This window comes from Ips typographus, linkage group LG15, assembly GCF_016097725.1.
Source record: "Ips typographus isolate SLU linkage group LG15, UJ_Ityp_2.0, whole genome shotgun sequence".
Taxonomy (NCBI): domain Eukaryota; kingdom Metazoa; phylum Arthropoda; class Insecta; order Coleoptera; family Curculionidae; genus Ips; species Ips typographus.
In genome coordinates, this window is record NC_138436.1 from 8,423,424 (window position 1) to 8,446,409 (window position 22,986).

Genomic DNA, 22,986 nt, shown 5'->3' on the forward strand with positions numbered 1-22,986 from the left:
ATGTCACTGCCCAGTCAATTTGTTGTTTTTGTTGTGCCATTGTGTTTATTTAATTCCAATTTCACCTGAAAAAACCACAAAAAATGTTCTGTGCGAAGCTCAGACCGGTGTGGCAGCGCTTTGCCCCTGAAACACGAGCAGTTTGGGCCCCCAAACTGGCCAAACCTAACCCAACTTTTGCTGGTCAAACGAGGGGCTATCCGGGCTACAACAAATTTGGCCACAAACGAGAAGTGGAACCGTTAATCACCAAAATCACGCTGGTAATCTTTGGTACCCTAATGGTGGCCACTGTGCTAGACTGGCGATGGTAAGTACCATAATTCAGTGGTTGAAAATAGTTTCAAACCGCTTTCTAATCATGTAATGAAGCATCCTCAATATGAACCTTATTTGGTTTGCTTTTGGCTTTTTTTTTTGTTGAAAAACTCATTTACCATGCTATTTCACTGTAAACTGTGTATAGGGTGGTCAAAAGTGGGTTTCGAAAGGCTACCAATCGGTATATTGAACCACCCTGTAACCGTTCAAATAACCGCGTTATGGCTTGTCAAAGTCTGAGAACATTAATTCAATTATTTTTAGTAAATAACTGGATTATTTGATTTTTTTACTTAAAACTCACATTTTCCCACTACAAGTCAGTTGTACCAGCAATTTTGTCCTTTTTCTGACAAAGCATACTTTGAAACCACTTTTCTCCCTGACTGTACTTGATGTACAGTACAGTGATGTCAAATACCTATTGTATTGTTTGAGTGGTTGAACCACCCTGTAGTGTAGAAAAATAACCGAGTTACAGGGTGTTTGATTAGATGGGAATATCACTGAAAAGTAATGTCTGTAAAGATTTGCTGAACCTAACCCTAAAAGTTGCAATGTTTGCCAGGGTAGTTGCTATCCAGGGGGTGCATAAAAAGTGTAGTGGTTTTTTGGTCACCCTGTATGTAATTTTTCTGGTAGAATTTTTTGCTGGACACCACTGGAAAGAGGAGTTCAAGACGGTTCTTTTGAGTGGTTGAACCACCCTAAAGTCCGAAAAATAACCAAGTTAATTTTGTCCTTGACTGTCCTTTCAAACTGTGTTTTTGACACTTTAAACTTTGACACCACTTTTCTTCCTGACTGTACTTGATTTTTAAGTTTTTTTATGTCATTAGATAGGAAATTTAGTGAGGATTCCAAAAATGTGCTTAAAACTGTCATTTTCTCTCTCCAAGTGGGTTTTACAGGTGATTTTGTTCCTGACTGTCCTTGCAAACTGTCTTTCTGCCACTTTAAACTTTGACACTACTTTTCTCTCTGACTGTACTCAATTTCCTGTTGTTTTTTATGTCATTGGATAGGAAATTTAATGAGGATTCCAAAAATGTGCTTAAAACTGTCATTTTCCCACTCCAAGTGGGTTTTACACGTGCTATTGTTCTTGACTGTCTTTCTGGCAGTTCAAACTTTGACACCATTTTTTTCCCTGACTGTACTTGATTTTTAAGTTTTTTTATGTCATTAGATAGGAAATTTAGTGAGGATTTCAAAAATGTGCTTAAAACGGTCATTTTCCCACTCTAAGTGAGTTTTACAGGTGATTTTGTTCCTGACTGTCTTTTAAAAGTGTCTTTCTGGCAGTTCAAACTTTGACACCACTTTTCTCCCTGACTGTACTCAATTTCCTGGTGTTTTTTATGTCATTGGATAGGAAATTTAATGAGGATTTCAAAAATGTGCTTAAAACTATCATTTTCTGTCTCCAAGTGGGTTTTACAAGCGATTTTGTTCCTGACTGTCCTTGCAAACTGTCTTTCTGACACTTTAAACTTTGACACTACTTTTCTCCCTGACTGTACTCAATTTCCTGGTGTTTTTTATGTCATTAGATAGGAAATTTAGTGAGGATTCCAAAAATGTGCTTAAAACTGTCATTTTCCCACTCCAAGTGGGTTTTACAAGTGATTTTGTTCCTGACTGTCTTTTAAAGTTTCCTTCTGGCAGTTCAAACTTTCGACACTACTTTTCTCCCTGACTGTACTTGATTTTGTAGTGTTTTTTATGTCATTGGATATGAAATTTAATGAGGATTCCAAAAATGTGCTTAAAACTGTCATTTTCCCACTCCAAGTGGGTTTTACACGCGCTTTTGTTCTTGACTGTCTTTCTGGCAGTTCAAACTTTGACACCATTTTTTTCCCTGACTGTACTTGATTTTTAAGTTTTTTTTATGTCATTAGATAGGAAATTTAGTGAGGATTCCAAAAATGTTCTCAAAACTGTCATTTTTTCACTCCCAGTGGGTTTTACAAGCAATTTTGTCCCTGACTGTCCTTTCAAAGTGTGTTTCTGACAGTTCTATATTTGACACTACTTGTCTCCCTGACTGTACTAGATTTTTGTGTACTAGATGTTTCTTATGTCATTGGATAGGAAATTTAGTGAGGATTCCAAAAATGTGCTTAAAACTGTCATTTTCTCACTCCAAGTGGATTTTACAAGCGATTTTGTCCTTGACTGTCCTTTCAAACTGTCTTTCTGACACTATAAATTTTGACACCACTTTTGATCAAATATCTGGTAAACGGTTAGAGTTACAAAAAATTAGCAAGACAGCAAAATAGTTCCTTGTGAACTCCTTAACATGGCACTGTAAGTTTGCAGTCCGGTTTTTGCTTCCAACATACAGGGTGGACAAGCAAAGTATAGTGGTTCTGGTTTTTTGATCACCCTGTATGCAATTTTCCAGGTAGAATTTTTTGCTCCACACCACTGGAAAGAGGAGTTCAAGACGGTTCTTTCAAGTGGTCCAGCCTCCCTAAACTCCCAAAAATAACCGAGTTACAGGGTGATCAAATTTTAAACCACAAATTGAAAATTTGTTGCACCAAACCAGTTTTTCGTAAATAACTCGAAAACGGTAAGAGTTACGAAATTTTTGAGAGAAATCAAAAATGTTCCTAGTGGACTCCTTAATCCAGCACCGTAACTTTGCAGGACCTTAATTGCTTCCAGTATACAGGGTGTGCATGAAAAGGATGATGGTTTCGATTTTTTGGTCACCCTGTACACATTTTTCCCGATAGAATTTTTTGGTTGGCACCACTGAAACGAGGAGCTCAAGACGGTCAATTTGAGTGTTTCAACCTTCTCGAACTCTCAAAAATAACCGAGTTACAGGGTGATCAAGTTTTAAACCACAAATTGAAAATTTTTTGCACCAAACCAGTTTTTCGTAAATAACTCGAAAACGGTTAGAGTTACGAAATTTTTGAGAGAAATCAAAAATGTTCCTAGTGGACTCCTTAATCCAGCACCGTAACTTTGCAGGACCTTAATTGCTTCCAGTATACAGGGTGTGCATGAAAAGGATGATGGTTCAGGTTTTTTGATCACCCTGTACGCAATTTTCCAGGTAGAATTTTTTGCTCAACACCACTGAAAAGAGGAGTTCAAGACGCTTCGTTCAAGTGGTCCAACCTCCCTAAACTCCCAAAAATAACCGAGTTACAGGGTGTTGAAATAAAAAAAAATTTTTTTGCAGGATTCGGATGATTTATTTGTACTACACGGGACAACTGGAGGAGGAGAAGGAGAAGGACAATCCGGTTGCCAGCCAATCACAGTGATCAGTGAGTTTTAGTACAAAAAAAATCCAGTTTAACAGTTATTTATTATATATTTATGCAGTTGCTTTACTCTAACAGGTGACATATAATATGACGGTTAACCTAATTTTTTTTTTATATATCTACGCATGCGTATAAGTGGGGGGGGGGGACAAACGTCATCAACCTCCCATAACCTAACTTATTATTTTTTTTTAACAACTAGGCATGCGTATAAGTGGGGGGGGGGGGACAAACGTCATAAGCCTCCCATAACCCAACATTTTTTTGCGAGAAATATTTTCGGACCCCTCTGACCAGCGTTTTTCTTTTTTTTTTCTGGATAAATTAATTCAGATTATTGTCTACTCACGCCATACAAAAATAACCTGCATCGAAGGAGGCCATTTTGATTAACAAACGACTGAAAAAAAAAACAAAATGGCGTCACCTGTCTTTAAAATTTAATTATTTCAATAAGTAATTAACTTTGAAAGACGCACAAAAAGTCACGCTTGCATTTGATTGGTCCAGCAATTCGTTTTTTTTTTTTTTTTTTGTTGAGACAATAACCCTACTTTCCTACTAGACACACACTTAGTTTAATATGTATATATAGTAATATAATATGTATGGTAAATAGGTACAAGAGACAATCATATGGGCGTGGTTGGAAGAGCTGGTATGACGTAAACGTTAATTTTTTTTTAAAAAAAAGGGTCACTTATTGCCTCGCCCCCGTATTTTTGTGGTGGGGGGTGGGAATCCGGTGCAGCCATTCACCGCGACTCCTCTACGAGGGCCCTTGGAAAATTTAAATTTTTTTGTTTTTGGGGCGCGCTTCTTCCATCCATTTTCCATCAAGAGAGCGCCAAAAAGACTATTTTATATGGATAGACGTATAATTTAAATTTACAGTGGATTTTCACTCGTCCTCCTCCTCGTTCTGATAGGTGACGTACCGCACTGACGTGTGGTCGCCCGCGATCAGCGACTGCGAAACGTAAATTGAGGTTAGGTGGGAAAAAACCGTTATTTCAAATTTCAAGCGCGCCATCTCGATTTTGCTACGCGCAGCTGGCGAGCCAATGAAATGGGCTTTCTAAAGGTGTACTCACTTTGATTGGTTGGTGGAACGGTTCGGGCGTCAAAGTTTACTTACCTTTTTTTGTTCAAACCTAAATAACTCTCTTATTTAAAGCACTTTTGGTAGAGTTTTATACGTCAATGGAAAGCTAATAAAATGAGCTTTCCATTGATGTATTAATGTTGGTAGGTTAGTGCAACGGTTTGGCCGCTAGAGGGCGTCAAAGTTAACCAATTTTTTTAACTTTTTAGTGCATCCTTTTGTTCAAACCTAAATAACTCTCTTATTTAAAGCACTTTTGGTAGAGTTTTATACGTCAATGGAAGCTAATAAAAATGAGCTTTCCATTGATGTATTAATGTTGGTAGGTTAGTGCAACGGTTTGGCCGCTAGAGGGCGTCAAAGTTAACCATTTTTTTTCACTTTTTTAGTGCATCCTTTTGTTCAAACCTAAATAACTCTCTTATTTAAAGCACTTTTGGTAGAGTTTTATACGTCAATGGATAGCCAATGAAATGAGCTTTCCATTGACGTATTAATGTTGGTAGGTTAGTGCAACAGTTCTGGCCGCTAGAGGGCGTCAAAGTTAACCATTTTTTTTCCACTTTTTTAGTGCATCCTTTTGTTCAAACCTAAATAACTCTCTTATTTAAAGCACTTTTGGTAGAGTTTTATAGGTCAATGGATAGCCAATGAAATGAGCTTTCCATTGATGTATTAATGTTGGTAGGTTAGTGCAACGGTCTGGCCGCTAGAGGGCGTCAAAGTTAACCAATTTTTTTTTCACTTTTTTAGTGCATCCTTTTGTTCAAACCTAAATAACTCTCTTATTTAAAGCACTTTTGGTAGAGTTTTATACGTCAATGGATAGCCAATGAAATGAGCTTTCCATTGATGTATAAATGTTGGTAGGTTAGTGCAACGGTCTGGCCGCTAGAGGGCGTCAAAGTTACGCAATTTTTTTTTCTCTTTTTTAGTGCATCCTTTTGTTCAAACCTAATAACTCTCTTATTTAAAGCACTTTTGGTAGAGTTTTATACGTCAATGGATAGCCAATGAAATGAGCTTTCCATTGATGTATTAATGTTGGTAGGTTAGTGCAACGGTCTGGCCGCCAGAGGGCGTTAAAGTTAACCAATTTTTTTTTTCACTTTTTTAGTGCATCCTTTTGTTCAAACCTAAATAACTCTCTTATTTAAAGCACTTTTGGTAGAGTTTTATACGTCAATGGATAGCCAATGAAATGAGCTTTCCATTGATGTATAATGTTGGTAGGTTAGTGCAACGGTCTGCCGCTAGAGGGCGTCAAAGTTAACCAATTTTTTTTTCTCTTTTTTAGTGCATCCTTTTGTTCAAACCTAAATAACTCTCTTATTTAAAGCACTTTTGGTAGAGTTTTATAGGTCAATGGATAGCCAATGAAATGAGCTTTCCATTGACGTATTAATGTTGGTAGGTTAGTGCAACGGTCTGGCCGCTAGAGGGCGTCAAAGTTAACCATTTTTTTTTCTCTTTTTTAGTGCATCCTTTTGTTCAAACCTAAATAACTCTCTTATTTAAAGCACTTTTGGTAGAGTTTTATAGGTCAATGGATAGCCAATGAAATGAGCTTTCCATTGACGTATTAATGTTAGTAGGTTAGTGCAACGGTCTGGCCGCTAGAGGGCGTCAAAGTTAACCAATTTTTTTTTCTTTTTTTAGTGCATCCTTTTGTTCAAACCTAAATAACTCTCTTATTTAAAGCACTTTTGGTAGAGTTTTATACGTCAATGGAATAGCCAATGAAATGAGCTTTCCATTGACTGTATTAATGTTGATAGGTTAGTGCAACGGTCTGGCCGCTAGAGGGCGTCAAAGTTAACCATTTTTTTTTCACTTTTTTAGTGCATCCTTTTGTTCAAACCTAAATAACTCTCTTATTTAAAGCACTTTTGGTAGAGTTTTATACGTCAATGGAATGCTAATAAAATGAGCTTTCCATTGATGTATTAATGTTGATAGGTTAGTGCAACGGTCTGGCCGCCAGAGGGCGTCAAAGTTAACCATTTTTTTTTCACTTTTTTAGTGCATCCTTTTGTTCAAACCTAAATAACTCTCTTATTTAAAGCACTTTTGGTAGAGTTTTATACGTCAATGGATAGCTAATGAAATGAGCTTTCCATTGACGTATTAATGTTGGTAGGTTAGTGCGACGGTCTGGCCGCCAGAGGGCGTCAAAGTTAACCAATTTTTTTTTCTTTTTTTTAGTGCATCATTTTGTTCAATCCTATAACTCTCTTATTTAAAGCACTTTTGGTAGAGTTTTATAGGTCAATGGATAGCCAATGAAATGAGCTTTCCATTGACGTATAATGTTTGTAGGTTAGTGCAACTGTTTAGGCCGCTAGAGGGCGTCAAAGTTAACCAATTTTTTTTTCACTTTTTTAGTGCATCCTTTTGTTCAAACCTAAATAACTCACTTATTTAAAGCACTTTTGGTAGAGTTTTATACGTCAATGGATAGCCAATGAAATGAGCTTTCTATTGACGTATTAATGTTGGTAGGTTAGTGCTACAGTCTGATCGCCAGAGGGCGTCAAAGTTAAACAATTTTTTTTTCACTTTTTTAGTGCATCCTTTTGTTCAAACCTAATTAACTCACTTATTTAAAGCACTTTTGGTAGAGTTTTATACGTCAATGGATAGCCAATGAAATGAGCTTTCCATTGATGTATTAATGTTGGTAGGTTAGTGCGACGGTCTGGCCGCCAGAGGGCGTCAAAGTTAACCATTTTTTTTTCACTTTTTTAGTGCATCCTTTTGTTCAAACCTAAATAACTCTCTTATTTAAAGCACTTTTAGTAGAGTTTTATACGTCAATGGATAGCCAATGAAATGAGCTTTCCATTGACGTATAATGTTGTTAGGTTAGTGCAACGGTCTGGCCGCTAGAGGGCGTCAAAGTTAACCATTTTTTTTCCACTTTTTTAGTGCATCCTTTTGTTCAAACCTAAATAACTCTCTTATTTAAAGCACTTTTGGTAGAGTTTTATAGGTCAATGGATAGCCAATGAAATGAGCTTTCCATTGATGTACAAATGTTGGTAGGTTAGTGCAACGGTTTGGCCGCCAGAGGGCGTCAAAGTTAAACAATTTTTTTTTTTAAATATATTATTGGTTCTAATAATCGTTTGCGGAAAAAACAAAAAAAAGGCGACATGCACACGGCACACTAGACTATTTCCAACAGTACAACATGCTCCAAAACAACAGCCCTGCAAAAAAAAAAAAAAAAAAAAATCTACACAGTGGCCGAATAAGCGTAAGTGGGGTAATTTTGGGACACCCTGTACGCGTTACCTTTTTCTCCTCTTTGGTGGGTGGACTTTTCAGGCTGAACAGCAACGGGGCGTAGATGAAATCCAACATGGCGATCCCGAACAGCATCCACTCGAAACCGATATTGTTGATGAGTGTACCGCTCAGGGCGGGACCTAAAACAATCGGAACTTTGACGCCATCTAGCGGCCAAACGGTGCGGTCAATCGACTCGTGGGGGGATATTTTTGGAGAGCCTGAAATCTGCTCTATCTTTTGTTTTCTATGATGTTTTGACGTAACTTGTCAAGTAAGGGAGTAAATTAGGGTGAAAGCAGCGGGTGTCTGAAAATGTGCGATTTTATGGTGAAGCAACTTTGACGCCCTCTGGCGGCCAAACGGTATGACCAATCAACTCATGGGGGAACATTTTTGGAAAGCTTGCAATCTGCTCTATCTTTTGTTTTCTATGACATTTTGACGTCACTACTCAATTTCCTGGTGTTTTTTTTACGTCATTAGATAGGAAATTTAGTGAGGATTCCAAAAATGTTCTTAAAACTGTCATTTTCTCTCTCCAAGTGGGTTTTACACGCGATTTTGTTCTTGACTGTCTTTCTGACACTTTAAACTTGACACCACTTTTCTTCCTGACTGTACTTGATTTTTATTGTTTTTTTTTTGTCGTTGGATAGGAAATTTAATGAGAATTCCAAAAATGTGCTTAAAACTGTCATTTTTCCACTCCAAGTGGGTTTTACAGGTGATTTGTCTCTGAGTGTCCTTTCAAACTGTCTTTCTGACACTATAAACTTTGACACCACTTTTCTCCTGACTGTACTTGATTTTGTAGTGTTTTTTATGTTATTGGATAGGAAATTTAATGAGGATTCCAAAAATGTGCTTAAAACTGCATTTTATTACTCCAAGGGGTTTTACAGGCAATTTTGTCTCTGACTGTCCTTTCAAACTGTGTTTCTGTCACTATAAACTTTGACACCACTTTTCTTCCTGACTGTACTTGATTTTTATTGTTTTTTATGTCATTAGATAGGAAATTTAGTGAGGATTCCAAAAATGTGCTTAAAACTGTCATTTTTCCACTCCAAGTGGGTTTTACAGGTGATTTTGTCTCTGAGTGTCCTTTCAACTGTGTTTTTGACACTTTAAACTTTGACACCACTTTTCTTCCTGACTGTACTTGATTTTGTAGTGTTTTTTATGTTATTGGATAGGAAATTTAGTGAGGATTCCAAAAATGTGCTTAAAACTGTCATTTTCTCACTCCAAGTGGGTTTTACAGGTGATTTTGTCTCTGAGTGTCCTTTCAAACTGTGTTTTTGACACTTTAAACTTTGACACCACTTTTCTTCCTGACTGTACTTGATTTTGTAGTGTTTTTTTATGTTATTGGATAGGAAATTTAATGAGGATTCCAAAAATGTGCTTAAAACTGTCATTTTTCCACTCCAAGTGGGTTTTACAGTTGATTTTGTCTCTGAGTGTTTTTCAAACTTTGTTTCTCCAAGTGGGTTTTTCAAGCGATTTTGTGCCTGACTGTCTTTTAAAATTTTCTGACACTTTGAACTTTGACACCACTTTTCTTCCTGACTGTACTTGATTTTTATTGTTTTTTTATGTCATTAGATAGGAAATTTAGTGAGGATTCCAAAAATGTGCTTAAAACTGTCATTTTTCCACTCCAAGTGGGTTTTACAGGTGATTTTGTCTCTGAGTGTCCTTTCAAACTGTGTTTTTGACACTTTAAACTTTGACACCACTTTTCTTCCTGACTGTACTTGATTTTTATTGTTTTTTTTTTGTCGTTGGATAGGAAATTTAATGAGGATTCCAAAAATGTGCTTAAAACTGTCATTTTTCCACTCCAAGTGGGTTTTACACGCGATTTTGTTCTTGACTGTCTTTCTGACACTTTAAACTTTGACACCACTTTTCTTCCTGACTGTACTTGATTTTTCAAAAATTTTTATGGTGAGGGAACTTTGACGCCCTCTAGCGACCAAACGGTGCGATCAATCGACTCGTGGGGGCATATTTTTGGAAAGCCCGAAATCTGCTCTATCTTTTGTTTTCTATGACATTTTGACGTAACTTGTCAAAAAAGGGAGTAATTTAGGCTCAAAGTAACAAGCGTCAAAAAATACGTCATTTTTGGGTGACGCAACTTTAACGCCCTCTAGCGGCCAAACGGTATGACCAATCAACTCATGTGGGGATATTTTTGGAAAGCTTGCAATCTGCACTATCTTTTGTTTTCTATGAAATTTTGACGTCACTTGTCAAATCAAGGAGTTATTTAGGTTCAAAACTGAGTGTTCTTTCAAACTGTCTTTCTGGCAATTCAAATTTTGACACTACTTTTGTTCCTGACTGTATTCAATTTCCTGGTGTTTTTTTACGTCATTAGATAGGAAATTTAGTGAGGATTCCAAAAATGTACTTAAAACTGTCATTTTCTCTCTCCAAGTGGGTTTTACAGGTGATTTTGTCTCTGAGTGTCCTTTCAAACTGTGTTTTTGACACTTTAAACTTTGACACCACTTTTCTTCCTCACTGTATTTGATTTTTAAGTTTTTCTTATGTCGTTGGATAGGAAATTTAATGAGGATTCCAAAAATGTGCTTAAAACTGTCATTTTTCCACTCCAAGTGGGTTTTACAGTTGATTTTGTCTCTGAGTGTTCTTTCAAACTTTGTTTCTGGCAGTTGAAAATTTAATATTGTTTTTCTCCCTGACTGTACTTGATTTTTCAAAAATTTTTATGTCATTAGATAGGAAATTTAGTGAGGATTCCAAAAATGTGCTTAAAACTGTCATTTTTCCATTCCAAGTGGGTTTTACACGCGATTTTGTTCTTGACTGTCTTTCTGACACTTTAAACTTTGACACCACTTTTCTTCCTGACTGTACTTGATTTTTATTGTTTTTTTTTTGTCGTTGGATAGGAAATTTAATGAGGATTCCAAAAATGTGCTTAAAACTGTCATTTTGTTACTCCAAATGGGTTTTACAAGTGATTTTGTCTCTGAGTGTCCTTTCAAACTGTCTTTCTGATACTATAAACTTTGACACCACTTTTCTTCCTGACTGTACTTGATTTTGTAGTGTTTTTTATGTTATTGGATAGGAAATTTAGTGAGGATTCCAAAAATGTGCTTAAAACTGTCATTTTTCCACTTCAAGTGGGTTTTACAGGTGATTTTGTCTCTGAGTGTCCTTTCAAACTGTGTTTTTGACACTTTAAACTTTGACACCACTTTTCTTCCTGACTGTACTTGATTTTTATTGTTTTTTTTTTGTCGTTGGATAGGAAATTTAATGAGGATTCCAAAAATGTGCTTAAAACTGTCGTTTTCTCACTCCAAGTGGGTTTCAAAGTAGCGAATGTCAAAAAAATTGCGATTTTATGGTGAGGGAACTTTGACGCCCTCTAGCGGCCAAACGGCATGACCAATCAACTCATGTAATGACATTTTTGGAAAGCTTGCAATCTGCACTATCTTTTGTTTTCTATGACATTTTGACGTATCTTGTCAAGTAAAGGAGTAAATTAGGATCAAAGCAGTGGATGTCCGAAAAACTGCAACTGTTCAAGGTGGGACATTTTCCGGACAAACCGCTCGCTTTAGGACAAAAAGGTATTGGGGACAAAATGCGGCCCTGGACGGGCCCTGACCACCTGGCAAATTTCAGTTCGTTGACTCGAACCGTTTTGGAGATATTGATCGACTTACCAATGGCGAAACCTAAACAAAAGGCGACGTCACCAATGGCGTAAACGCTGCCATAAACGGCACTGTGACGTATGTCAACCAGGTAGCCCAGCTCGGGCATCATGGAGGAATCGACCATGCCGATGGCGAAGCCCAAACCCGCATTGGGCACGATCAAATGGTTCATGTTGGTCGCCAATGGTATCTGGAAGAAATCATCAGCCCCGGCCATGTAAATGGCGATTTTCAATTTTTTCCCCGGAATACGTACACACATCAAACAAATGCCGATCACCACCAATCCGATCAAGGCGGCCAACCATCGGCCCATCTTGTGACCCAACGGACCAAACAGATTGGTGCCAATCAGATACGAGATACTGGCTGGTAGAAAGGTGACGCCCTGTTTCCAGCGTTCCGCGCCCATGGTGTCCATCATCCAGATGGGCAGGGACGGCTCCAGCATCGCTATGCCCATATTGGCGAATATAATGGCGCCTGCGTCAAATCAAGTTTATTTAAATTAATTTCAAAATGTCCCGAGTACGGACCTGCGGCAATCATGATGTACGGGTCCATGATTAGGGCTTTGAGGGAGGGCGGATCCGATTCCTGATGCACCACCGAGGGTTGCAGCATCAGCAGCTGTAACACTGCCGGAAAAATGTTTAACGCCCTCTAGCGGCCAAACGGTATGATCAATCAACTCGTGTTATGACATTTTTGGGAAGCTTGAAATCTGCACTATCTTTTGTTTTCCATGACATTTTGACGTATCATGTCAAATAAGAGAGTAATTTAGGTTCAAAGCAACGCGTGACAAAAAATGTGCGATTTTATGGTGAAGCAACTTTGACGCCCTCTAGCGGCCAAACGGTATGACCAATCAACTCATGTAATGACATTTTTGGAAAGCTTGTAATCTGCTCTATCTTTTGTTTTCTATGACATTTTGACGTATCTTCTCAAATAAGGGAGTAAATTAGGGTGAAAGCAACGAGTGACAAAAAATGTGCGATTTTATGGTGAAGCAACTTTGACGCCATCTAGCGGCCAAACGGTATGATCAATCAACTCATGGGGGGATATTTTTGGAAAGCTTGTAATCTGCACTATCTTTTCTTTTCTATGACATTTTGACGTCACTTGTCAAATAAGAGAGTAATTTAGGTTCGAAGCAACGAGTGTCAAAAAATATGTGATTTTATGGTGAAGCAACTTTGACGCCCTCTAGCGGCCAAACGGCATGACCAATCAACTCATGTAATGACATTTTTGGAAAGCTTGAAATCTGCACTATCTTTTGTTTTCTATGACATTTTGACGTATCTTCTCAAATAAGTGAGTAATTCAGGATGAAAGCAGCGGGTGTCTAAAAATTAGTGATTTTATGGTGAAGCAACTTTGACGCCCTCTAGCGGCCAAACGGCATGACCAATCAACTCATGTTATGACATTTTTGGAAAGATTGAAATGTGCACTATCTTTTGTTTTCTATGACATTTTGACGTATCTTGTCAAGTAAGGGAGTAAATTAGGGTGAAAGCAGCGGGTGTCTAAAAATGTGCGATTTTCTGGTGAAGCAACTTTGACGCCCTCTAGCGGCCAAACGGTATGAACAATCAACTCATGTAATGACATTTTTGGAAAGCTTGTAATCTGCACTATCTTTTGTTTTCTATGACATTTTGACGTATCTTGTCAAATAAGGGGGTAAATTAGGGTGAAAGCAGCGGGTGTCTAAAAATGTGCGATTTTATGGTGAAGCAACTTTGACGCCCTCTAGCGGCCAAACGGTATGAACAATCAACTCATGTAATGACATTTTTGGAAAGCTTGTAATCTGCACTATCTTTTGTTTTCTATGACATTTTGACGTATCTTGTCAAATAAGGGGGTAAATTAGGGTGAAAGCAGCGGGTGTCTAAAAATTAATGATTTTATGGTGAAGCAACTTTGACGCCCTCTAGCGGCCAAACGGTATGAACAATCAACTCATGTTATGACATTTTTGGAAAGCTTGCAATCTGCACTATCTTTTGTTTTCTATGACATTTTGACGTATCTTGTCAAGTAAGGGAGTAAATTAGGGTGAAAGCAGCGGGTGTCTAAAAATGTGCGATTTTCTGGTGAAGCAAATTTGACGCCCTCTAGCGGCCAAACGGTATGACCAATCAACTCATGCGGGGATATTTTTGGAAAGCTTGAAATCTGCATTATCTTTTTTTTTCTATGACATTTTGACGTATCTTGTCAAATAAGAGAGTAATTTAGGTTCAAAGCAACGAGTGACAAAAAATGTGCGATTTTATGGTGAAGCAACTTTGACGCCCTCTAGCGGCCAAACGGCATGACCAATCAACTCATGTAATGACATTTTTGGAAAGCTTGTAATCTGCACTATCTTTTGTTTTCTATGACATTTTGACGTATCTTGTCAAATAAGTGAGTAATTCAGGGTGAAAGCAGCGGATGTCTAAAAAATGTGATTTTATGGTGAAGCAACTTTGACGCCCTCTAGCGGCCAAACGGCATGACCATTCAACTCATGTAATGACATTTTTGGAAAGCTTGTAATCTGCACTATCTTTTGTTTTCTATGACATTTTGACGTATCTTCTCAAGTAAGGGAGTAATTTAGTGTCAAAATTGCTTAAACAGTAATTTTCCCTCGGTACAATATTGCCCCATTTCGATCCGATAAAACGTCAAATAAGACGTTTTTGAGCCAATAAAAACCTGCATTATCGCCCCTTTTATCCCTCGAACTGGAAAAGACGCTTAAATCGGGGAAAAATCCCATTTTTCCTTATACACACAGATTACCCCCGACCGGGTGCATACGCAACGATAAAAGTGCCAAAATTGAGGTTAGAACACTACTTACGTCCGTCTCCTAAAGCCAGGGCGGCCAACACTAGAAAAGGGGCGGATTTGCCGACAAACTCGTACATTAAACCGCCAAAGGGCGGCCCGATGAGGACGCCCAAAGCCAGGCCGCCCAACGCAATTCCCATCGCGTTACCTCGTTCCTTGTCGTCCGGATAACGTTCCGCCAACATTCCCATGCCGGACACGCTGGAACAGGACGAGCCGATCCCTTGCAACGCCCTCGCAATGAACAGCACACTGTAACTGCGTCCGAATGCGAAAACTACAAAAAAAAAAAACTGATTAAATGGCGAATGCGCCCACTTGGGCGTTTTTAATTAATCCATTTAATTACGAGCCTTTTTCGGGTTGTCGATGGGGGAACAATTAAACGTTAATTAACGGATTTCCCGTTCAGAGATGTCAGCACCAGCGGGGTACACTCGACCGTTCATTGTTTCGAGGGTTAATTCGGTTTCGAGTGGAAAAAAACAAAAGGGGTTGCGTTTACACCGCGCAATTTCACTTTTCTGCACCCGACATTTTCGATTTGAAACAGTTTTTTTTTTGGAAATTACCTCAAAAACGGTTAGAATCGTCACGTGATTTTTCAGGTAAACTAAAAGACGTGGCAACAGCGTCTGACAGTTGACAGATCGACCCTCCTGATTGGTCAGGTTTCTGGCGGCGGCCATTTGTTTACGTTCAGTTGTTTACCTGTAATGGCGAAAGCGCGCACGGTTTAAGGTCTTCCAGCTGAATTTCCGGGTAAAAGTGCGGTTTGAGGGGTGAAAAGTACCTCAAAATGTTCCTTAGAGTGTCCCGGTCGTGTGAGTGTAAGTGGTTGGGTGCTACAGCCCCAATTACCTGAGAAAATTGGGGTTTCAACCGGTCATCCTCACCCACACCAAAAGGTAGGTTTCCAAGCAGATTTTTCAGTGAAACCCAAGGAAAAACTAGTCCAGATCGGTTACTATGCATTTTCCAGTCTTTTCCAGGCATTTTTAACCCAAAAAACTTTAACCCCTTTTGGGTGCCACAAAATAGCCGACACCCTGTCCACTCAGGCCTAAAATAGTTAAAACAATGCTGAAAAGCCGGAAAATAACTTAAAACATCATAACAACTGTGTTTTCAGGGGGAAAGTGTCTTAAAATTAGTTCTAAGCCTACCTTTTCCCCTAGTCGGGTGGGGGTGAGGATGCCCCCGTTGAAACCCCCATTTTCTCAGGTAATTGGGGCTGTAACACCCCAACCACTTACACTAACACGACCGGGACACTCTAAGGAACATTTTGAGGTACTTTTCACCCCTCAAACCGCACTTTTACCCGAAAATTCAGCTGGAGGACCTTAAACCACGCTTCTTCCATCAAAAACAACTAAACAACAAATATGGCCGCCGCTAGGGGTTCGACCAATCAGGAGGGTCGATGTTATTGATCGTCCAGGGTTGCCAGATTTGCACGGATCAGTGTTGGCACGAGAAACAAGTTTAATCGAAAATATAAATGTTTTTCAAAATGCCATACGCAACAGCCCGAATGCCACTACAAAGCTGTATTTATAGCTTCATGGTTTCGATTTATTTTTCCAACCAAAAAATGACATTTTCAAAAAAACTAGTGGAACAAGACGTGGCAACAGCGCTTGACAGTTGACAGATCGACCCTCCTGATTGGTCGAGTTCTAGCGGCGGCCATTTGTTTACGTTCAGTTGTTTACCTGTAATGGCGAAAGCGCGCACGGTTTAAGGTCTTCCAGCTGAATTTCCGGGTAAAAGTGCGGTTTGAGGGGTGAAAAGTACCTCAAAATGTTCCTTAGAGTGTCCCGGTCGTGTGAGTGTAAGTGGTTGGGTGCTACAGTCCCAATTACCTGAGAAAATGGGGGTTTCAACTGGTCATTCTCACCCACACCAAAAGGTAGGTTTCCAAGCAGATTTTTCAGTGAAACCCAATGAAAAACTAGTCCAAGTCGATTACTATGCATTTTCCAATCTTTTCCGGGAATTTTAAACTCATTTTTAACCCGAAAAACTTTAACCCCTTTTGGGTGCCACAAAATGGCCGACACCCTGTGCCCTTTCGGTTCATTACGCACTGTTGCCGGATTTTTGCTTTTAAGCACTGTTGCCAAGTCAAGCACCAAAAAAATGATTCTCCCCGTATAAGAAGTTTGTTTCTAAATCACTCCTAGTATAAGTAGCTACTATTCATTCACCATTTTGTCAAGTTCAGGTCGGTAAGGAACTTTGTTGACTTTGACGCTCTCTAGCGGCCAAACGGTCTAACCAATCCACTCGTGTAATCATATCTTTGGAAAGCCCTGAGTTTGCTCTATCGTTTCTGTTCAGTGACATTTTGCTGTCAACTGTCAAATAAGCGAGTTATTCAAGGTTAAAGTAGGCAGTGTCGAAATTAGTTTTGCGTAAAAACTTTGTTGACTTTGACGCTCTCTAGCGGCCAAACGGTCTAACCAATCCACTCGTGTAATCATATCTTTGGAAAGCCCTGAGTGTGCTCTGTCATTTCTGTTCAGTGACATTTTGCTGTCAACTGTCAAATAAGCGAGTTATTCAAGGTTAAAGCAGGCAGTGTCGAAATTAATTTTGCGTAAAAACTTTGTTGACTTTGACGCTCTCTAGCGGCCAAACGGTCTAACCAATCAACTCGTGTAATCATATCTTTGGAAAGCCCTGAGTGTGCTCTGTCATTTCTGTTCAGTGACATTTTGCTGTCAACTGTCAAATAAGCGAGTTATTCAAGGTTAAAGTAGGCAGTGTCGAAATTAGTTTTGCGTAAAAACTTTGTTGACTTTGACGCTCTCTAGCGGCCAAACGGTCTAACCAATCCACTCGTGTAATCATATCTTTGGAAAGCCCTGAATGTGCTCTATCAGTTCTCTTCAGTGACATTTTACCGTCAACTGTCAAATAAGCGAGTTATTCAAGGTTAAAGTAATTTAGTTTCATATTCGAATATTAATTTTTTTCTTGCAGCGAGAGCGATTCGATTACGCGAAAGAGGCGCCCCCCTTTAAAGTGGCCTTTAATAATTAAATTTCCGACGAAATGGAGAAGGCGGCTAATGGCAATCTCGGTCATAATTGAATCTAATGTCACGTGATGATACTTACTGATTGTCGACAGGAACATGATGACGAAACCCGCGAACATGGGCACGCTGTAGCCAATTCTGAAACGAAAAAATTACGTCAATTGTCATCTGTCATTTTACGTCAATTGTCATCTGTCATCTGGTGACTTACTTGTGAGTCAACGGTCCAACGAATGGATTGGCCACCAACTGCACGAATGCCTTCGAGGCGAACAGCATCCCCACGGCGACCGTTTCGTGCACCAGGTCCTCGTGCCGTTTACTGTTTGCCGCTTCCTCCGTTTTGGTCAAGTTTTCTGTGAAATTTAAAAAAATACCATTTTGACAAACTGCGCCTTCGCCATTTTGTCGAGCAACTACCGCTGGTGGTGGTGGCGTACAGCGATCGGTTGAATGCCGCATCCAGTTGGCTCAGCCTTTTGACGTATTCGTCGCATGGCGGCGGCGCGGTTGTGGTAATGGCCACCAGGGGGCGTCCGTCTAGCGGCGCCTCCGGATGGTCGATGTCGTAGAGAAACTCGGGAATGATCGGCACTGAAACACCACAACAATTTCGTACGCAAACGGTGACAGTTTGTAGAGGATTTGACAGGTGCCACTTGTCAAAAAAATCACCGCGATACCTGTCAAAATAACCAAGTTACGGACTGTCAAAGTGACAACTCGGGTATTTTCCTCCAATAACTCGGTTAATTAACAGTTTTGCTCCAAATTTGACAGTTGACAGTTGACAGCCCACTTTGGGCACAAAACAATCACCTTGACAACTGTCAAAGTAACCGAAGTGGCACCAAATCAGTTTTGGTCAAATATCTCGTAAACGGTTAGAGTTACGAAAAATTTACAAGACAGCAAAAATGTTCCTTATAAACTACTTAACGCCGCACTGTAAGTTTGCTGTCCGGTTTTTGCTTCCAACATACAGGGTGGACAAGCAAAGTATAGTGGTTCAGGTTTTTTGGTCACCCTGTATGCAATTTTTCAGATAGAATTTTTTGCTTAACACCATTGGAAAGAGGAGTTCAAGACGGTTTTTTCAAGTGGTTCAACCTCCCTAAACTCCCAAAAATAACCGAGTTACAGGGTGATCAAGTTTTAAACCACAAATTGAAAATTTGTTGCACCAAACCAGTTTTTCGTAAATAACTCGAAAACGGTTAGAGTTACGAAATTTTTGAGAGAAATCAAAAATGTTCCTAGTGGGCTCCTTAATCCAGCACCGTAACTTTGCAGGATCTTAATTGCTTCCAGTATACAGGGTGTGCATGAAAAGGATGGTGGTTTCGGTTTTTTGATCACCCTGTACGCAATTTTTCAGGTAGAATTTTTTGCTCAACACCATTGGAAAGAGCAGGCCAAGACGGTTTTTTCAAGTGGCTCAACCTTTCAAAACTCCCAAAAATAACCGAGTTACAGGGTGTGCAAATTTCACTAAAAATTTGTTGCACCAAATCAGTTTTGCTCAAATATCTCGTAAACGGTTAGAGTTAGAAAAAATTTACAAGACAGCAAAATAGTTTCTTATGAACTCCCTAACATAGCTCTGTAAGTTTGCAGTCCGGTTTTTGCTTCCACTATACAGGGTGGACAAGCAAAGTATAGGGGTTCAGGTTTTTTGATCACCCTGTACGCAATTTTTCAGATAGAATTTTTTGCTTAACACCATTGGAAAGAGGAGCTAAAGACGGTTAGTTTGAGTGGTTCAACCTTCTTGAACTCCCAAAAATAACCGAGTTACAGGGTGGGCAAATTTCAAACCCCAGTTTCGCTGACTTAAAAATTTGTTGCACCAAATCAGTTTTGCTCAAATATCTCCTAAACGGTTAGAGTTACAAAAAATTTACAAGACAGCAAAATAGTTCCTTACGAACTCCTCCAGCCAACTGTGGGCCGTAAAAGCTCGAAAACAATACAGGGTGGTCACAATTGCATCGTTTTTATGGAAACTTTTGAAACTTGCGAAACCGAATCGCTAAACGTTTAATCCATTACCACGGCGACGTTTCGTTGAAAAGGGCGTCATGCATATTGCAAATCTTCCAGTGTTTTTATCAGCTTAATGGAGCTGAAAGGGGATAGGGAAACAAACGCACTCATAAATGTTTAAACAGCATTCCGGTTGATTTATCGCCGGAGGAAACGGTGCCAATCTGTTGATTCTCGATGTTTAATTCAAGTTTCCCCCCCCCCCCCCCCCTCGAGAAACCATCATCAGGAAAGTTATTAAATTGCCCTCCCCCCCCCCTCCGGGGGGGTGGGGACTGAATTATTAGCCCGTAAACGAGAAAGTGGAGCCCCCCTCCGGGGGGGGGGAGATTGATTTCAAAAGTGATTATCTCCGACGCTAAAACAGGGATTTAAATTGCCGGCAATTACGATTTTAATGAAAAATTAAGTGCACTCGAGTCTGGTCGTCCAGGAGGCTTAAGTTTTGGGACACCCTGTATAACGGTCCCTTTTATTGCATTAAACATGACGAAAGAGGGCTTTCTGGATTAATCCGAGCGCGAATTTCTCCCCCATTCCTTTTATGTGTGGCAGAGGTAAACTTTTTGAAGCCCTCTACAGGCGAAACCCGGCACCCCGAGTGGGGTTGTATTTTTAGAAAGCCCATTTCATTGGCTATCCATAGACGTATAAAAGTTATACAAAAGTCCACAAAATAAGCGAGTTATTTGAGTTTGAATGAAACAGTGCACTAGAAATGCACTAGAAAACTGAGTTAACTTTGACTCCCCCTAGCGGCCAAACTTGGTAATTAACCAACCAACTTTAGGACACTTTTGGATAGCCCATTCCATTGGCTATCCATAGACGTATAAAAGTTATACAAAAGTCCTCAAAATAAGCGAGTTATGTGAGTTTGAATGAAACAGTGCACTAGAAATGCACTAGAAAACTGAGTTAACTTTGACGCCCCCTAGCGGCCAAACTTGGTTATCAACCAACTAAAGTTGGGACACTTTTGGATAGGTCATTTCATTGGCTATCCATAGACGTATAAAAGTTATACAAAAGTCCCCAAAATAAGCGAGTTATGTGAGTTTGAATGAAACAGTGCACTAGAAATGCGCAAAAAAACTGAGTTAACTTTGACTCCCCCTAGCGGCCAAACTTGGTAATTAACCAACCTACTTTAGGACACTTATGGATAGGACATTTCATTGGCTATCCATAGACGTATAAAAGTTATACAAAAGTCCACAAAATAAGCGAGTTATGTGAGTTTGAATGAAACAGTGCACTAGAAATGTACAAAAAAACTGAGTTAACTTTGACTCCCCCTAGCGGCCAAACTTGGTAATCAACCAACCAAAGTTGGGACACTTTTGGATAAGGCATTTCATTGGCTATCCATAGACGTATAAAACTATAAAGCAAATGTGCCAAATAAAGGTATAAAACCAAAAAAAAACAAACCATGCCAGACTTACGGTTTTGCGGTCCGCCATCTTGGTTTTCTCTCTCTCTCTCTCTCTCATCGATCGATGACGCAAAAGTTATCAAAAGTGACATTGTTGTCCTAGCTAAATCAACGCAAAACTACGACAACAGTGTCAATTTCGTTAAATTTTGCACTATTCCCCTCTCCCTCCCACCCGGCCCCAATTTCATGCAAAAAGGAAGCGCAAACCAAAAATCTCTCTCTCTCGCACTGAATACAACGACTATAAAAGGCCCTCGAAGCCCTTAAAACGTTTAAGATAATATTATACTATATAGTAATAATAATGGAAGGACTTGAAAGCAAAATTTACGAGAAAACGGTTTTTTATTGCGTCATTAAAATCAGCGCGCCATCTAGCGGGGGCAATCGTAAAATCGACGAAACGCCATTATCTGACAAAGACCCTTTTATTTGTCGCAAAATTATCGGTTATACGACTCCGCCTTTCAATTGTTTTAACGACCTAACCGCCGCAGATTTGATTTGAAGGGCCAATTTCCAAAAAACAAAAAAAAAGGAAGTTTGATGCCCTCTAGCGGCCAAACGGTATGACCAATGAACTCATGTTATGACATTTTTGGAAAGCTTGTAATCTGCTCTATCTTTTGTTTTCTATGACATTTTAACGTATCTTCTCAAATAAGAGAGTAATTTAGGTTCAAAGCAACGAGTGACAAAAAATATGTGATTTTATGGTGAAGAAACTTTGACGCCCTCTAGCGGCCAAACGGTATGACCAATCAACTCATGTTATGACATTTTTAGAAAGCTTGTAATCTGCTCTATCTTTTGTTTTCTATGACATTTTGACGTATCTTGTCAAATAAGTGAGTAATTTAGAGTTAAAGCAACGAGTGTTAACGAGTTTATAGTGAAGGAACTTTGACGCCCTCTAGCGGCCAAACGGTATGACCAATCAACTCAAGTTATGACATTTTTGGAAAGCTTGTAATCTGCTCTATCTTTTGTTTTCTATGACATTTTAACGTATCTTCTCAAATAAGGGAGTAAATTAGAGTCAAAGCAACGAGTGTCAACGAGTTTATAGTGAAGGAACTTTGACGCCCTCTAGCGGCCAAACGGTATGACCTATCAACTCATGTTATGACATTTTTGGAAAGCTTGAAATCTGCACTATCTTTTGTTTTCTATGACATTTTGACGTATCTTGTCAAATAAGTGAGTAATTTAGAGTCAAAGCAACGAGTGTCAACGAGTTTATAGTGAAGGAACTTTGACGCCCTCTAGCGGCCAAACGGTATGACCAATCAACTCATGTTATGACATTTTTAGAAAGCTTGTAATCTGCTCTATCTTTTGTTTTCTATGACATTTTAACGTATCTTCTCAAATAAGGGAGTAAATTAATGTAAAAGCAGCGGGTGTCTAAAAATGTGCGATTTTATGGTGAAGCAACTTTGACGCCCTCTAGCGGCCAAACGGTATGATCAATCAACTCATGTTATGACATTTTTGGAAAGCTTGAAATCTGCACTATCTTTTGTTTTCTATGACATTTTGACGTATCTTGTCAAATAAGTGAGTAATTTAGAGTCAAAGCAACGAGTTTATAGTGAAGGAACTTTGACGCCCTCTAGGGGCCAAACGGTATAATGGGATATATTTGGAAAGCTTGAAATCTGCACTATCTTTTGTCATCTTAAAGCCCTGACAGACAGTGTGGGGAAAATAAAAAATGGCCGAAACGACCGTTAACCTCACTTTATCGCAACCCCAAGTAGGACAAAAGCGATGAGGGCTTGATTCGTATCGCTTTGAGCGAATCATGGTGGCCGCTTTGAAAACTACTCTAACCAGGCCCTTTACGCAACTAATTAGGC

General features: G+C 39.3%; 3 protein-coding genes across 7 annotated transcripts in view; 2 read left to right on the forward strand and 1 right to left on the reverse strand.

Annotated features, from left to right (window-relative positions):
* On the forward strand, nucleotides 1-3,720 carry LOC145738521 (uncharacterized). The gene is made up of 2 exons (XM_081993373.1): nucleotides 1-310; nucleotides 3,530-3,720. The coding sequence occupies exons 1-2, from the start codon at nucleotides 84-86 to the stop codon at nucleotides 3,612-3,614; spliced, it is 312 nt and encodes a 103-aa protein (XP_081849499.1). The 5' UTR covers nucleotides 1-83; the 3' UTR covers nucleotides 3,615-3,720.
* The window catches only part of Polr3B (RNA polymerase III subunit RpIII128), a 124,207-nt gene that overhangs the window by 1,769 nt on the left and 99,452 nt on the right, over nucleotides 1-22,986 (forward strand). The gene's annotated exons all lie outside the window — the stretch shown is intronic.
* Nucleotides 3,640-22,986, reverse strand: part of Vmat (Vesicular monoamine transporter) — a 27,569-nt gene continuing 8,222 nt past the window's right edge. The window contains exons 3-12 of one of the 4 annotated variants that reach the window (XR_014180779.1): nucleotides 18,058-18,231; nucleotides 17,849-17,993; nucleotides 17,717-17,775; nucleotides 14,599-14,865; nucleotides 12,263-12,364; nucleotides 11,983-12,209; nucleotides 11,733-11,916; nucleotides 8,020-8,153; nucleotides 3,871-4,587; nucleotides 3,640-3,790 (exon numbers count right to left, since the gene is read on the reverse strand). Coding sequence is in view for 3 of the 4 variants with exons in the window: in XM_081993353.1 (XP_081849479.1) it covers nucleotides 7,716-7,934; nucleotides 8,020-8,153; nucleotides 11,733-11,916; nucleotides 11,983-12,209; nucleotides 12,263-12,364; nucleotides 14,599-14,865; nucleotides 17,717-17,775; nucleotides 17,849-17,993; nucleotides 18,058-18,231 (1,511 nt within the window). In the remaining variant the exon portion in view is untranslated. Of the gene's footprint in view, nucleotides 4,588-7,645; nucleotides 7,935-8,019; nucleotides 8,154-11,732; nucleotides 11,917-11,982; nucleotides 12,210-12,262; nucleotides 12,365-14,598; nucleotides 14,866-17,716; nucleotides 17,776-17,848; nucleotides 17,994-18,057; nucleotides 18,232-22,986 lie in introns of those variants that run through there. The other 3 variants (XM_081993354.1, XM_081993353.1, XM_081993355.1) reach the window with 3 other exon arrangements.